This window comes from Perca flavescens, chromosome 16 (genome assembly GCF_004354835.1).
Source record: "Perca flavescens isolate YP-PL-M2 chromosome 16, PFLA_1.0, whole genome shotgun sequence".
NCBI classification, from domain to species: domain Eukaryota; kingdom Metazoa; phylum Chordata; class Actinopteri; order Perciformes; family Percidae; genus Perca; species Perca flavescens.
In genome coordinates, this window is record NC_041346.1 from 33198499 (window position 1) to 33214257 (window position 15759).

General features: G+C 38.8%; 1 protein-coding gene across 1 annotated transcript; it reads left to right on the plus strand.

Moving 5' to 3' along the window:
• Positions 1-11638: 11638 nt before the first annotated feature.
• On the plus strand, positions 11639-13399 carry LOC114570575 (uncharacterized). The gene has a single exon (XM_028600899.1). It carries the CDS (start codon positions 11639-11641, stop codon positions 13397-13399), a length of 1761 nt encoding a protein of 586 aa, XP_028456700.1.
• Positions 13400-15759: the final 2360 nt, after the last annotated feature.

A 15759-nucleotide genomic window follows, 5' to 3' on the forward strand; every position in this document is an offset into this window, starting at 1 on the left:
ATATATGTATATTGAAGTAATACTGACCACTGACTGTATATATGTATATTGTAGTGATACTGACCACTGACTGTATATATGTATATTGAAGTGATACTGACCACTGACTGTATATATGTATATTGGAGTGATACTGACCACTGACTGTATATATGTATATTGAAGTAATACTGACCACTGACTGTATATATGTATATTGAAGTGATACTGACCACTGACTGTATATATGTATATTGGAGTGATACTGACCACTGACTGTATATATGTATATTGAAGTGATACTGATCACTGACTGTATATATGTATATTGAAGTGATACTGACCACTGACTGTATATATGTATATTGAAGTGATACTGACCACTGACTGTATATATGTATATTGAAGTGATACTGACCACTGACTGTATATATGTATATTGGAGTGATACTGACCACTGACTGTATATATGTATATTGTAGTGATACTGACCACTGACTGTATATATGTATATTGAAGTGATACTGACCACTGACTGTATATATGTATATTGAAGTGATACTGACCACTGACTGTATATATGTATATTGAAGTGATACTGACCACTGACTGTATATATGTATATTGAAGCGATCCTGGCGTTAAAGACCAGCTGATCGCTGCCCGATTCTTTGAAATGAATGGCCGCATTGCATTGGGGGATAGGCCTATCGGCTTTGAATGCTTCCTGCTCGGATCATATCGTAATGTTCTATATTAGCCTATACTGTAATATTTCACCGGTAATAATATTATTAAAGTAAAGAAATGAATACCATGATAACATCTAAATAAATGTTGATAGATGTAGCATTATAGTTTAAAAAATATAAATCAACAAAAAAGCAATCCAGCTTCCCTGGCCGAAATAGACCGAAATAATAACATAAAAAGAAATACATATAAACCATGATACTATCTCGTGAATAATGTTGATTAAAACAGTGGTTATTGGGCTAAAAATACCAATAATAACTGTCACAGATTTCGAGTTAAGGGGCGGGGGGCGTGTTTTTTTCTTTCGTCGATATCCGACGGTGAGGGAATAACATGAATGTCTATCTGACGGACCCCCTCGTCGAAAAATAACGTCAAGGGTACCCCTATTTGGTTGAAACTTGACGCCAGGGTCCTTGACCATGCGTCATACATTTGACGAGTAGGGAGTGAGACTGTGTTGCCTCCAGCAAACCACGGAGCATAAATCAGAACAGCACACGAGGCACATCAGGCAGCGACAACAGCAGACAAAGGGAAAGTCGGAGCGTACCGGATGGGCATTTATTTCCGCGTGTCTCACGTGACCTGTCTCACGTGACAGGCACTTAACCTACCGGTTACATTCAACACCTCTAACTGTGCTGGACCCTCAAGTTGGTCCAGTGTTGTTCTAGCCTGGATGATAGCCAAACTTAGCCCCGCCCACAACATTCGAGGTCGGGAAGTTCGGTCTGGACTTGATCCATTGAGGAGCAATTATGCTCAAACAAGATCAGTTCGGACCAATCAAATTGTCGGATGGATGATCAACAGTAACAGAATCAACCACGTCACCATAGAACGCTTGGGTAATTACTAATGAATAAAAACGTGGCTTAATGTACCTAAACAATGATCAATGATTACCACATTTATATCTCATATTGCTCCTCATAACCACTGAAAACTGTCAAAAAATCAATCCTAAAGTCCAATTATTATGGACGTTTAGAACATAAGAGACTTCACCTGTTTCAACGGCCAATAGAGAAGTCAGCTGGTAAAGTCAGATATAAACTATATGAATAAAATGATCATTAATCTGTTTTATTTCTGCGTTACAAACAGCTTTACGAAATGGCAGAGTTTTAGACTGAGCGGAGCCTCAACAACCGCCCGAAAGCACGGTAGCCTAACGTTATATGGTGGAGCGAGATAGAGAGAGACTGAAGAGAGAGAGCATTATATGGTGGAGCGAGATAGAGAGAGACTGAAGAGAGAGAGCATTATATGGTGGAGAGAGATAGAGAGAGACTGGAGAGAGAGAGCATTATATGGTGGAGAGACATAGAGAGAGACTGAAGAGAGGGAGCGCGGAGCGGCGTTAGAACAAAGCCGTGATTCAGAGAAATAAAACGTGTTTTCGCCGATCCATCTCTAGAAATGCGACTGTAGCGAGCATGTCACTATCACTAATGTTATCCACATTTATATTTACACGCAACAAATGATATATCCAGCTTCAAAAAAGTCTAAAAGCCGGAAGTTAGAACGAATGCATTGTGCAAAGAGTGGTTGCTCTGGAGACGATACACGGTGTTGTGTTCTGTTGACAGATTGTGTTTCCGTTGCTCTGATTGGTTGTAGGTCTATCAAATGAATGCAGAGGCATTTTCTTCCCTGGTTCGGTTGGAACACGGCCCATAATCACAGCCCAATGGAGTGGTTTCAGACTCACATTCTGACTAGAATCTGAGTAGGACCACGTCAGGCCAGTGTTGTCGTGTTGTTGGTCGAGCATTTAAAAGGACTTAAGTTTCTAAAGATGGAGTCTAGAGAGAAGTTCCCACATACAGACACTTCTGATTTTAGAAAACTTACAAGGTGCTCCATCCTCAACTCCTGGGAAGCCGTTACCATGGCAACGTGAGTAATACTTGCTAAAACACCTGGATCACATTTTACTACATGATGAGACAATTCACTACATAAGAGAGGTTTGTCACAATACTTATAAATGTTAACTATCATCACTATCTATATTACAAAAAAGAACCATAAGAATAATTCATAATTGAGCTCAACAGTGTGGTTCTGGAAGTAACAATCCCATTGATTGATTGATTGATTTGATTATCAGAGATAAAGTCTAAAGACAATCTGAGGTAGACTGACCCCGAGCTCTGAGGATGTGAAACGAAAGTTTCTGCTCCGGTAGAAGACATAAATCTGTATGAAATCAATTATTTATTTTTTTATTTATTTTATTCATGATCTTATGGAGAAGTATTACACTACCCACAATCCTAAGCGTAACAGCGACGTCTCTGATTGGTCCAACTCGCCGTTACCATGGAAATGTTTACAGAACCCGCGAACACCTAGAGCGAGCTGATACCAATGAAGTCTGTGATCGTTTCTATACATAATCTTGTTCCTTTGATGTTTCTTCAGTTTAAAAAAAAAATGTGCCAAATCAAATGTTTTATGGTCCTGATTCCTCTCGTAGCTGGTTGGCTTGGTTCCAGGATTAATATCAGCATTTAATGAAACATCAGAGCCGGTCAAAAAATGGGTGGTCACTGTTGAGCTCTATACTGTTTTTAGGGATCACACACATTCATTATTCGTCAAATCAAAAACATGAAATTCACTGATCTGGTTCATTTTCAAACAGCACAATTATTTACAATTTTTCTATTGTGGACAGAGATGGCAAAAGTACTCACTTCCCGCACTCAAGTAGAAGTACATATACTTAAAAAATACTCTGGTAAAAGTATGAGCGTCAGTTTAGTTTGAAATGTGCTGGTGACAGATTAGAGGGTGACACGGGAATCAATTGTTGCTCCCATCCCGTGCCCACGAAAATACTCCCATCACATCCCGATCATGGGACTGCCCCCCCAAAGGAATCCTGTCCTGCAAAATCCCGAGAGAAAGACTCCCGAATCCCGTCCCGCTCCCGTTTCGTTCCCTGTTGTCTAAAATTATCAGACTCTGTCTGTGTGTGTGTGTTTGTGTACAGCTGCAGCGATGGCCGAGGAAGCAAGAGCAGCTCCTCTGCTGCGCTTATGTAGTTGTGTGAATGCAGCGCTGCAGAGCTCACCGCATTGCAGCGTCATTTCTTAATTTAATCTCCGGCTCGGTCCCACTCCCGTTGATTTCTATGCTTGATCCGTCCCGAACACGTTACCGACAGTAAGATTGACTCCCGTACCGTAGGACTCTCTTTTGCGCAGGTCATGTTTTGAAAGACGCTGTTCTGTAGCTTACTAATGAATAAAAACGTGGCTTAATGTACCTAAACAATGATCAATGATTACCACATTTATATCTCATATTGCTCCTCATAACCACTGAAATCAATCCTAAAGTCCAATTATTATGGACGTTATCTGACATTAAGCGTTTCTGCTTCAGTAGCCTATTGCAAGGAAAAAGCTAACGTGCTTTAATCTAGGCTACCTAAACAATGATCAATGATCACCAAACTTCTCTCTCATATTTCTCCTCATAACCACTGAAAACTGTCAAAAAATCTAACCCAAAGTTCGTATGGACGTTATATGACATTAAGCGTTTCTGCTTCACATTTTCAGCAGGGCAGCGGAGCGGCTGTGGGTTGACTCCCCACGGCTCTCATGAGCTTAACGTGGTTATACAACGATCAGTCATCATCAAATTTCTGGTTCGATTTCTTTTTGACAGTTTTCAGTGGTTATGAGGAGCACTATGATAGAGAAATTTGGTAATCATTGATCATTGTTTAGGTACATTAAACCACGTTAAGATTTTTCACGTTAAGCAGAATGTCCCGACAGGCAGCGTTGTGAACAGAGAGCGTGTAACCAGCGCTGCAGCAGAACGGCTGTGTCCTGTGGGGATAGAGAATTTAGTTGATTTGTTGGAATCTGTCGCTCAAGAATTATGTGTTATTAACTTTCTTTTGTTTTTAACAACTGATTTAACTTCTTTACTCAAGTAAAAGTAACAAAGTACAGGCTTGGAAATTTACTTAAAGTATAAAAGTAAAAGTAGCCTTGCGAATGAATACCATTTTTTATACAAAGCTACCTGGACCACATATATGTTACTAGAGTGCAAGCTGAGAAACTTCAATGGACATGGAACAAAGGCTCTTTTTATGCCATTGGCTACATTTTAAATGGATGTCTGCCAATAGGCCTAAAACATCACATATATGATTATTGTGACAGAGACTGGGACTCCAGGTTAATAAGATTATGACTGAGTAGAAAGATATGAATTCAATTGTAATTCTGTGAGAATTCACAGATCCAGTTTCTCTTTTTTAAACTTTCCCTTAACATTTAAAGGAATCTACATGTATGTGTGTGTGCTAAGTGACCATTAACGTAAACTTAATAAAGTTACTAAAAGAAACCACAAATAGCTTTTGTGTTTGTGTTTTTTCAAATTCAATGGTGAATTCTTGAAAGCCAGCTGTTTGTGGTGTTTCAGTTGGCCCAATTTGCAGCACATTTGCCAGGAATCATTATTGATGCCTACTATCTCAAACATCTCTCTCAGATAAGGCCAAGAATGATTGGGAATGTCTTGCTGCTTGTCTGCCGAATCTGTGGGATCTCTGTTTTCTTCATTTTCAATCATGTCGCCGTCCATACTACTATGTGCTAACGTTACCGCCATCAAGTCACATTGATTTGCTGCGAATGAATGCCGACGAATCTGTCGAGTTGTCTTGTAGTGGTGCGTCAAGTGCGACGTATATTCCCATCCAATTAGATTGAATTCGGTATTGATGACGCAAAAAATAATAACGGTAACTCCAGTGAAATTATTTGAAACTAAAGTAACAAGCCAATTTTGTAAAATGTAAGGAGTAGAAAGTACAGATAACAATGGAAGGTGTAAAAATAAAAAGTAAAAATAAATAGTAAAGTAAAAATATCTGAAAAATCTACTTGAGTACAGTAACAAAGTATTTGTACTCCGTTGCTTCCCATCTCTGATGGGGGATAAATACATATGTATATATGAATGTATTCTTTTTTGTGTGTGAGTATATACATGTGTAGCAAATGTAAAGCATAGCTTTAGAAAGGATATGATATTCATATGAAGCCATTCTGATGATCATTAATGAGTAGTGGAGAAGGGGTTGTCATGTATAGTCCCTGTGTCAAGTTTCTTTGTTTAGTTGGTTTCATGTTTTCTGTTGGTTTTCCCATTTCCTGTTTTATTTTGTAGTCACTCTGTTCCCTAATGTGTCTTGTGTTACTTCCTGTCTTTTGGTTTTCCAGCCTTTGTGATTTTCATGTGTTCCACCTGTTGTATCACCTGTCCCTTGTTAGTCCTCGTTACCTGGTGTATTTAGTCCCTGTCTTTTCAGTGTCTGTTGTTGGTAGATTGTCATTTGTTATTAGTCGTCGGTGTTTGTGGAGTGTTCGGTCCTGTGTATTGCTGTGGTTCTGTGTTCCAGAGGCCTGTTCCAGAAAGCAGGTTTAGTGAAAACTCTGAGTTTGTTAACCCTGAGATGAGGGAAACTCTGGGTTTTCCGTTCCAGAAAGAGAGGTAACTTAACCTCGGAGTCAGTTACTATGGTAACTGAGTCTGTGAACCTAACCTGGTCGGGAGCAGGTTTTCTTCAAGAAACCGAGTTTCTCTCAGTCTGAGGAATGAGGAAATCTCCTTCTCAGAGGGAGGAGAAACTCATTTCCTCATTCATTCATTCAGTCTGTATCAGGTGCATTTTAATGCAGTTTTATCTGCATGAATAAAAAAACGTATTGGTTGATATTAGGCAGATTATAAAATGTTTTTTTCTCAAACATGTCATGTCCTTTTGTGGGCGATCCCATTGATGAAAAAGCTGTATTAATTCACAGAGAGTTTACGTCGGTATTGAGTCCCGACTATAGATGTATTTTCATTTCCACATAACCGATTTGAGAGGTATTTTTTTTATCACAGTCCATTAGATATGTAGATACCTTATCCCTCCTCATATCACTAACATCAGCCATCGTGGACGGGCTTTAACATCCAAGCAGATTCTTTGTATCGCATTACGTTTTTTGCAAACAGCCGTTTTCTTTACAACAGTGTATCGGATCGTACTGTAATAGTAAAGCCACAGTATGCAGAGCCATCAGAAAAGTAGTTCAGACTCGCTCTGAAACGTTTTTTAAACGTTTTTGTAGTGTTCCCTGGACAGTAGAGCCATTAAAAAGAAATAAATGATTATACATTATAGTTCTGTTAATGATCATGGTGCTGCAGCCTCAGAATGGGATTAATATAGTTTACTTTTTCACCCGCAGGATTGCACCTAAATGAAATTAGAGGTTTAATGCAATTCCAGTTTTCACCAGTAATATTATAAGTTAACTGTGATTAAATATGAAATTAATACACTGTGAATGCGTACGCATTGACTCGAGCAGCAATTTTCTCCCACACCAATTCTCTCTTTTGCAGCAGCAGCCGCTGTCTTGCTTTTTTAACGAAATAGGCTACATGTTCAAACTCGCTGTTTGTGTGCATGAGTATTTCCGCCGAGCCATTTGTTTGTGGTTGTTACCATGGTGAATCGTAGAATCATGGCTCCATTCATACTCCCTTTTGTGTACGCGCGTAACCCTGAGTGAACATACTCCGAGTTGATTGAACCAACTTAAATCAGCTGTTCTGGAACCGAAAACTCGAGAGTTTCCATCTCAGGGTAAATCAACTCAGACATCAGGGTTACACTCAGAGTTTGTTAAACCTCCTACCTGGAACGGAACCCAGGAGTTTTTCCACGTTTCCTTCCGTGTTCCTGTTTTCTGTATTTACTCACCCGGGGTCTACTCCAGGTAGAAGGTTTAACAAACTCTGAGTCTAGACTTAGACTTAGACGTCTCTTTATTGATCCCTTTGGGATGACTCCTGCAAGGAAATTAACTTTAAATAGAAAAAAGATAGAAAAACTACAGTATAAGAATAACAAAATTTTAGCTAAATATTTTTACAAAAATAAACAAACAGTAAAACAACAATGAACTACAGATAAATAAAGAGAGATATATAAATATATAGGACTGTGATTGGTATTGTGTTATTATACAGTTAATAAATAAATGACATTTAGCATAAATTAGCAGTTAAGAGTGTCCAGGTATGTATGTGAGTAGATTATTAATAATATATTGCACAGTGTTCTGTTCTCTGTTCTGTTCTCTAACCCTGATGTCTGAGTTGATTTACCCTGAGATGGAAACTCAGTTTTTGGTTCCAGAACAGCTGATTTGAGTTGGTTCAATCAACTTGGAGTAGGTTCACTTAGGGTCACACGCGTGCACAACCACTATAAAAAGGCAGCATGAATGGAGCCATGATTCTACGATTTACCATGGTAACAACCACAAACAAACGGGTCGGCGGAAATACTCATGCGCACAAACAGCGCGTTTGAACCTCCTGTCTATGGTTTGAACCTACTGTAAAGTAAACTATACTAATCCCATTCGGAGGCTGCAGCACCATGATCATCAACAGAACTATAATGTATAATCATTTATTTCTTTGTAATGGCTCTCACTGGTTTGTGTCCAGGGAACACTACAAAAACGTTTAAAAAACGATTCAGAGCGAGTCACTTTTCTGACGGCTCTACATACAGTGGCTTTACTATTACAGTATGATCCGCTTCAATAATGTTATAAAGAAAACTGCCGTTTGCAAAAAACATATTGCGACACAAAGAATCTCCTTGGATGTTAAAACCTGTCCATGATGGTTGATGTTAGTGATATGAGGACAGATAAGGTATCTACATATCTAATAGACTGTGATTAAAAAATACCTCTCAAATCGGTTATGTGGAAATGAAAATACATCTATAGTCGGGACTCATCTCCCGACGTAAACTCTCTGTGAATTAATACAGCTTTTTCATCAACGGGATCATCGACAAAAGGACATGACATGTTTGAGAAAAAAACGTTTTATTATCTGCCTAACATAAACCAATACGTTTTTTTATTCATGCAGATAACAAACTGCATTAAAATGCACCTGATACAGACTGAATGAATGAATGAGGAAATGGGTTTCTCTCAGTCTCCTCCCTATGAGAAGGGTTAACAAACTCAGAGTTTTCACTAAACCTGCTTTCTGAGAGGGGCCTCTGCTCAGCTTACTTGTTTTGTAAGTCTCTTTGTGTTCACATTAAATTATTTTTTATTCAAACTACTGCTCACTCCTCGCTTTCCTGCACTTGGGTCCTAGCCAGCCTATTCCTTTTTGGATATGTTAAGTTAATATTTTTTTGTACTCTTAGCTTTTATTGTATTATTTTTTTAGTTAAAGCCTTCACACATTCAGAGAACTAAGACCGAAAAAGGGTCGGATTGATTCAATTCAATTTTATTTATAGTATCAAATCATAACAAGAGTTATCTTGAAACTTTTTACAGATAGAGTAGGTCTAGACCACACTCACTCCCCAACAATTACAGTAATTTCCCCAAGAACAAGCATTAGCAGTGGCTTTTGCGACAGTGGCGAGGAGAAACTCCCTTTTAGGAAGAAACCTCGGCAGACCCAGACTCTTGGTATGCGGTGTCTGACGGGGCCGGTTGGGGGTGTGATGAACAGTGGTGATAATAGTCACATTAAAGATAATTACAGTAACAGTGACGTTGAAGGTAGTCGTCAGTGAGTAGTACAGTCTCCTATACCGGATCCTGACTACTCTGTGGTATGAACATCACAGCAGGGTGTTGCAGGATGTAACGTGGCGCTGCAGAGCATGGGTGGATGCAGCGGACGCAGCAGGACGCGGCTGGGCATTGCAGGGAAGAAGAAACATAAGGATTCCGGGGAGTAAACTCCCCAGAGCTAGATTAGTAACAAGCAGTTCTGGAACAGGATGCATACAAAAGGAAACAAATGAAAACATTGATGAGAGAGCAGCTCAGTGTGTCGTAGGAAGGAAGGAACTTCCCCGGCAGTCTATAATTATAATAGCATAACTAAGAGAGGCAGGTTAAAGAGAGGTGCCTGGTCGGGCTAGAACTCTCCCCAATCGGATCGGGCTGTACTGGCCTGCCTCCCTCTACTCTCCCTATATTATTGATAATATGATAAATAAATCTGATGACTACGAAGAGAAGCAGGTGGGCCGGGTTAGGCGGACGCTGCAACTCCTCACTCCCTATAAGCTTTATCAGAGAGGAGAGTTTTCAGTTTACTCTTAAATGTGGTGACGGTGTCTGCCCCTCGAACCCAGACTGGGAGCTGGTTCCACAGGAGAGGAGCCTGATAACTAAAGGCTCTGGCCCCCAGTCTACTTTTAGAGACTCTAGGAACCACAAGTAACTCTGCATTCTGGGAGCGCAGTGCTCTAGTGGGACAATAAGGTACTAAGAGCTGTTCTAGATAGGATGGTGCTTGACCATTTAGGGCTTTGTAGGTCAGGAGAAGGACTTTAAAGTCAATCCTGAATTTTACAGGAAGCCAATGCAGAGTAGCTAATACAGGAGAAATATGATCTCTTTTCTTAGTTCTTGTTAGAACACGTGCTGCAGCATTCTGGATCATCTGGAGAGTCGTAAGGGACTTATTTGAGCAACCTGATAGTAAGGAATTACAATTGTCCAGTTGGGAAGTAACGAATGCATGGACTAGTTTTTCAGCATCGTTTTGAGACAGGATATTCCTAATTTTGGCAATGTTACAAAGATGAAAAAAGGCTGTTCTTGAGGTTTGTTTTAGATGGGCGTTAAAGGATATATCCTAATCAAAAATAAAAAAATGTATGTGATTATACAAACAAATCAAATCAGGCCTTTTTTCACTAAAGTGGCAATCAGGGGACATCCTAAGATCAGAGCTGTAAGGGTGCCTGGTAGCCTTTTAACATAGTTTTTTTTACATTTTCTACTGTGGTATTTTGCATTTTAACTTCATTTTGGACCATCATGACAGAGGGAACACTGCATGTTTTAACCAGAAAGACACCACCCATTCTGAGAAAACTTCCTTTAATGCTGAGCCACAGTGCCGTTACTACAAAGCTGAGGTGGTATTACAAATGAAATAAAGATATTTATCTATAGAGAAGCAGACATTTCCAAAGTGCAGTAAATAACTTTAGAAAATTAGAGATTTATGTGATTTTGACTAATGGCTGACAAGCACTATTTTCTGAAAATGGCTCAGAATTATTTCTGATTGATCTTGGCGTCTAGATTCTGGGTTTAGATTCACGATGCTTTGATATTTCTAGAGCCGAACGTCTAGGTTTATTCATTATATTTATATTTTGTGGTCTGGAGTCTTGTTGTTGATACATAAGCTTAAGGTTTTCACAATTGTATGCATAAATCCATTTTTAGTGTGAACACATACAATCCAAGAGATGTTGAGGCCAGACACCCAGTTCATGATACTGGCAATATATAAATATTGCAATACTTTAATCAGTGGCCTGTAGACTGAATCACCATCGTTACTTCCTTCAGTGATTTATAGGGACGTAACAAACATTTATTTAAAATAAATCCAGCAAGAACCAGATGTCCAGATGTATTTTTAAATAGTTTCAGGATCAAATTTACGTTATGGTCACTTACTACATTATTACATCATTATATTACTAGCACTGCTTTTTTAAAGTCTCTGAAGTACAGATTCCGTGTCTGAATACATGTGTATTTTGACAAAATCAACTCAATGTATTCTTTTTTTTATTTTTTCCTTTAGTATTGATATTATTTTGCTCATTAGTTATTAATTGTTGATGAGGCTGATTGTTTTGAATGATGCCATACGATCTGATGATGTGTAACTGCACAGTTTATAGATAGTTTCATGTTTTGAGCATTCACCAGGTAAAATAGTTTTGCCGCGAGGAGGTAGAGTGATGTTATTTCATTTGACTTTTGAGCTCATGTCTTTACTTTTCTACAGGAACAACTCATCCAAGCATGACAACATCACCTGTGAATATCTGATCCAACCAGGATCTCCTACTATCTACCAGCTGATACCAAGGAAAGATAACATTGGAACTGTGACAAGAATGACTCTTGGTGAAAAAAATCCAAACACGATAAACAAAACCATCTTACTTGTTGGTGAAACAGGAGCAGGAAAATCTACTCTGATCAACGCTCTGGTCAACTACGCCATGGGAGTGGAGTGGAAAGATGATGTCTGGTTTAAGATTGTAGAGGAGGAGACGAGAAGTCAATCAGAAAGTCAGACATCAGATGTGATCGTGTACCAGATCTTTGGTTTTGAAGATAAAACTCTGCCCTACTCTCTGACCATCATCGATACTCCTGGATACGGAGACACCAGAGGGATCGAACAAGATGACATCATCAGTCAGAGATTATTAGACTTGTTCCAGTCAAAGGATGGAGTTCATGAGATTAATGCAGTGGGTCTGGTGATGGAAACGGCTGTGTGTCGACTGAGTGACCGACTGAGTTACATCTTTGATTCAGTGATCTCTCTGTTTGGAAAAGACATAGAGAAGAACATTGTCGCCCTCATCACACACTCAGATGGTGAGACACCTGAAAATCTTCTGAAAGTTCTCGAGGCTGCAAACATTAAATGTGCCAAAGATGAAGATGATGAACCTGTTCATTTTATGTTCAACAACCGCCAGAGCAAACAGAAAACCAAGAAAAGCAATAACAATGCTCTAAAAGGTGCATGGGAAATGACAATGAACCATATGGGTAAATTTGCTGATTTCCTGATCAAACAATCCCCTCAGAACCTGATGACAACTGTTGAAGTGTTGCATTCACAAATCAGACTGACAGCCTGCATCAATAACCTGCAGGAGAGAATTGAATTTATTGATCTAAAACAGACAGAAATACAACAGACTCAGGAAGGTCTGAAGAAACATGAAGAAGAGATGAATAAGAATGAGAAATTAACTGTAGAAGTTGATGAGCCCTACAAAATTAAACAAAAAGTCGACAGAGAGTGGAGGTGGTGGGCACTTGGCTTAAACTATGGAGGAGCTGTCTGCTGTACTGTCTGTAAGGAGAACTGTCACTACCCATGCACACTGGCCTGGTATCCAGGACACTGTGAGGTCATGAAAGATGGCCACTGCACTGTATGTACCAGTAAGTGTCCTGCATCAGTTCATGTGAAGGAAGCACAATGCATTGACTGTGAGGGTGAGTGTTCAGATGAATCAAAGCATGTCAAAAACCCCTGGATCTATGTGACCAAGACAAGGAAAGTTCAGAAGACCCTGAAAGATGTAAAAGACAAGTATGAAAAGAACAAGGCAGTAAGTGAGGATGAGTCAAGCCTTTTGAAATATTTTGAGAAGAACATGGCAGGACTTCAGAAAGACAAGGCAAAGGCAAAAAGCATTTTGGAGACTCTTGCGAAGGAAATAGAAATTCTTCAGCAAGAAAAAAATCAGTTGCTGGAAGAGTCCTTTCAGCACGTTGTCAATCTGGAGCAGATCGCCCTGAATGTTAATTCAATCTCCATTTATGACCACTTGGACTTCCTGATTGAGAAGATGAAGGAGAGAGGAGACATGGAGAAGAAGAGAAAACTGGAAGAGTTGAAAAGTCAAATGGATAAAGATAAAGGAATAAAAGCAGGGATGCGCTACAAGTTTGGTAAACTAAGAGAAGCAGTTTGGTATTTAAAGAAGCAGTGGTGAAGTAGATGAACTAGAATCACTGAGAGCAGACAGCTGTGTAGAAAACAAGTTCTACACTGATGATCAAATGTGTCATTATAATTGTATAATCTATTAAATGTGATGAAATTAAAAATGTAATCCCCTTTTAAATGTAAAATGTGTAATTCATGAAAGCGGTGCCTCTATGGTGTAATGACTGTTTCTGTTTGTTCTTGTAGTTTCATGTTTAATCATAAATTACTACAGAGTCAACCCGTTCTCATTCCGAACTCGTAAAATAAATTTGTTTGGACAGTGGCTATCAGTGTCTGATGCGACAAAAAAGGCGTCTTTCAGCGTGTTTGTGTAACGCACTGGGGAGAGCAGCAGTTAGATAAGATTTAGCGAGTAGTATTTAAGGGCAAATTTCCACACAAGGAGGTTGGTTGGGGTGGTGGATGGGTCAAACACAGGACTTTCACCCAGGAGACGGGGTTCGTGTCCCGCTTGTAACGCTTGCTATTGTCGTTTTTTTCTTTCATCCAGCGTGTCACAGAACCGTATGCCCACCCACGACCCTTTCCTAAACCCAACCGTCCCGTAGTTCCCGCGTGTCACGGAACCGTAAGCTTAACATAACTGCGTCAAAAGGGATGTCAATAGTCCCGACCTGGCACAGTTACTTATAGTCCCTACCAAGCGTGTTTACTTAAAGCGCTAAAGGAGACTTTTAGCGTCAATAAGAACCGACAAAGGCACCTGACCAGGCTTCCATATTTTATGAGATGAGTGTGAGAACGTGTTGACAGATTAGAGAACAGTTTGGGACAACAGTTTTAAATGCAGTGAGAACCCCCCTTGCTGTTTAATGTTGAGTACAGCAGCTTCCTCCCTCTATATCACTAACTGAAGTCAGATCATAAATACATTTATCATTCTTAAGTTTTCTTTGTGTAAGTTTAATATTTTTATGCTTTTCTAACGTGCTGTTCAGTCGATAAAGGCTGTGATTTATTCTGATGTTAATTTGATGTTGACAGAAGTAAACTGGTGGTGGGACCATAACACATCACTGACATTAATAAATATCCATATAAAGCTGTTAAACATGATGGTTCCTCATCTTGTTAATAAGTTTGTTCATAGGATGTTACAGAACTGAAGTCAGACACAAATTTTCTGATCAACTTTCACACTTCAGCCATGAAATCTAATGGACTTTCATTTAATGAATATTATAATCAATAAATGTGATTATATATTATATACCCTTGTGTCTTCATGTGTATTCATGCCTAATGACCAGTTATAATATTTCAGAAGACCCTGGCCATGTGGAAACATGTTGATCATTTCATGTTGTACTTTAATTTTTTATTTTGAGTTATTCAATGTATTTACAGTATATATTGGGACCAGAGGGTAGTGTGAGTGGTGACTGGTAGCTGGAGAGGTACCAGTCATCCTCCTGGAAACTACCTAACTGATCACTGTGCTGTGCATGTTAATCCATATCAATGCATGTCTATATGTTTCTCTTTGTGTGGAAATGAAGCAAAATAACAACAATGTAAAAAAAATATCTCCCAGGGGACTGATAACTTCCTCATTATACCCTGATGCAGTTTTCTGTCAAATATTAATAAAATGTCTGCTTGAAATGAGTTTGCTCAGAGTGTCTTCACTGGATCATCATCATTTCTTAGACTTAGACCTTGCCTCACTAGAAACACTCATATATATTCACATACATTCATCAAAAGATAGTTTACCTTTAAAATAGAATTAGTTTTAAATATGTGTTGAAACATTGAATATGAATCAGTCTAATAAAGTTCAGGTCAAACACAATATAACTTGTGATGTTTAGGATTTGATATCAAACATTGTTGGATATAAAATAATTGGAGGACGTAGAGACAGAAACTCACCACCTTTTGGTAATATTTCCTTTCATGTTTCAGTTGTACCTCAAGACATGATCAGCCAATCAGAAAACTCTCATATTATTATATTAACCCTCGTGTTGTCTTCCTGTTGACCTTTTGTTTTCCAATGTTTTGGTCACTATTTCTGATGTCTGTCGATTGTTTTCTTTACGTTTTTCATGTTTTTTTTCCATTTTTCAAACATTTTTGTCACTTTTTTCAACCTATCAATTTTTTTTCAAATGCTATAAAATCTAATAAAATAACTGATCATTTATTTTATACTAAAGAACGTTGTATGGAACCATCCACGCTATTTGTTTTGGACGATTTGTTGAAAGAAACCCACATTTTTGATACAGAGACTTATTGAAAATGGGTCCAAATTTGACCCGAGGACAACAGGAGTGATAAATACAGAAGATAATCAGTTTGGGAGTCTGATAACTGATGATGTGAAACAGAGTTTAT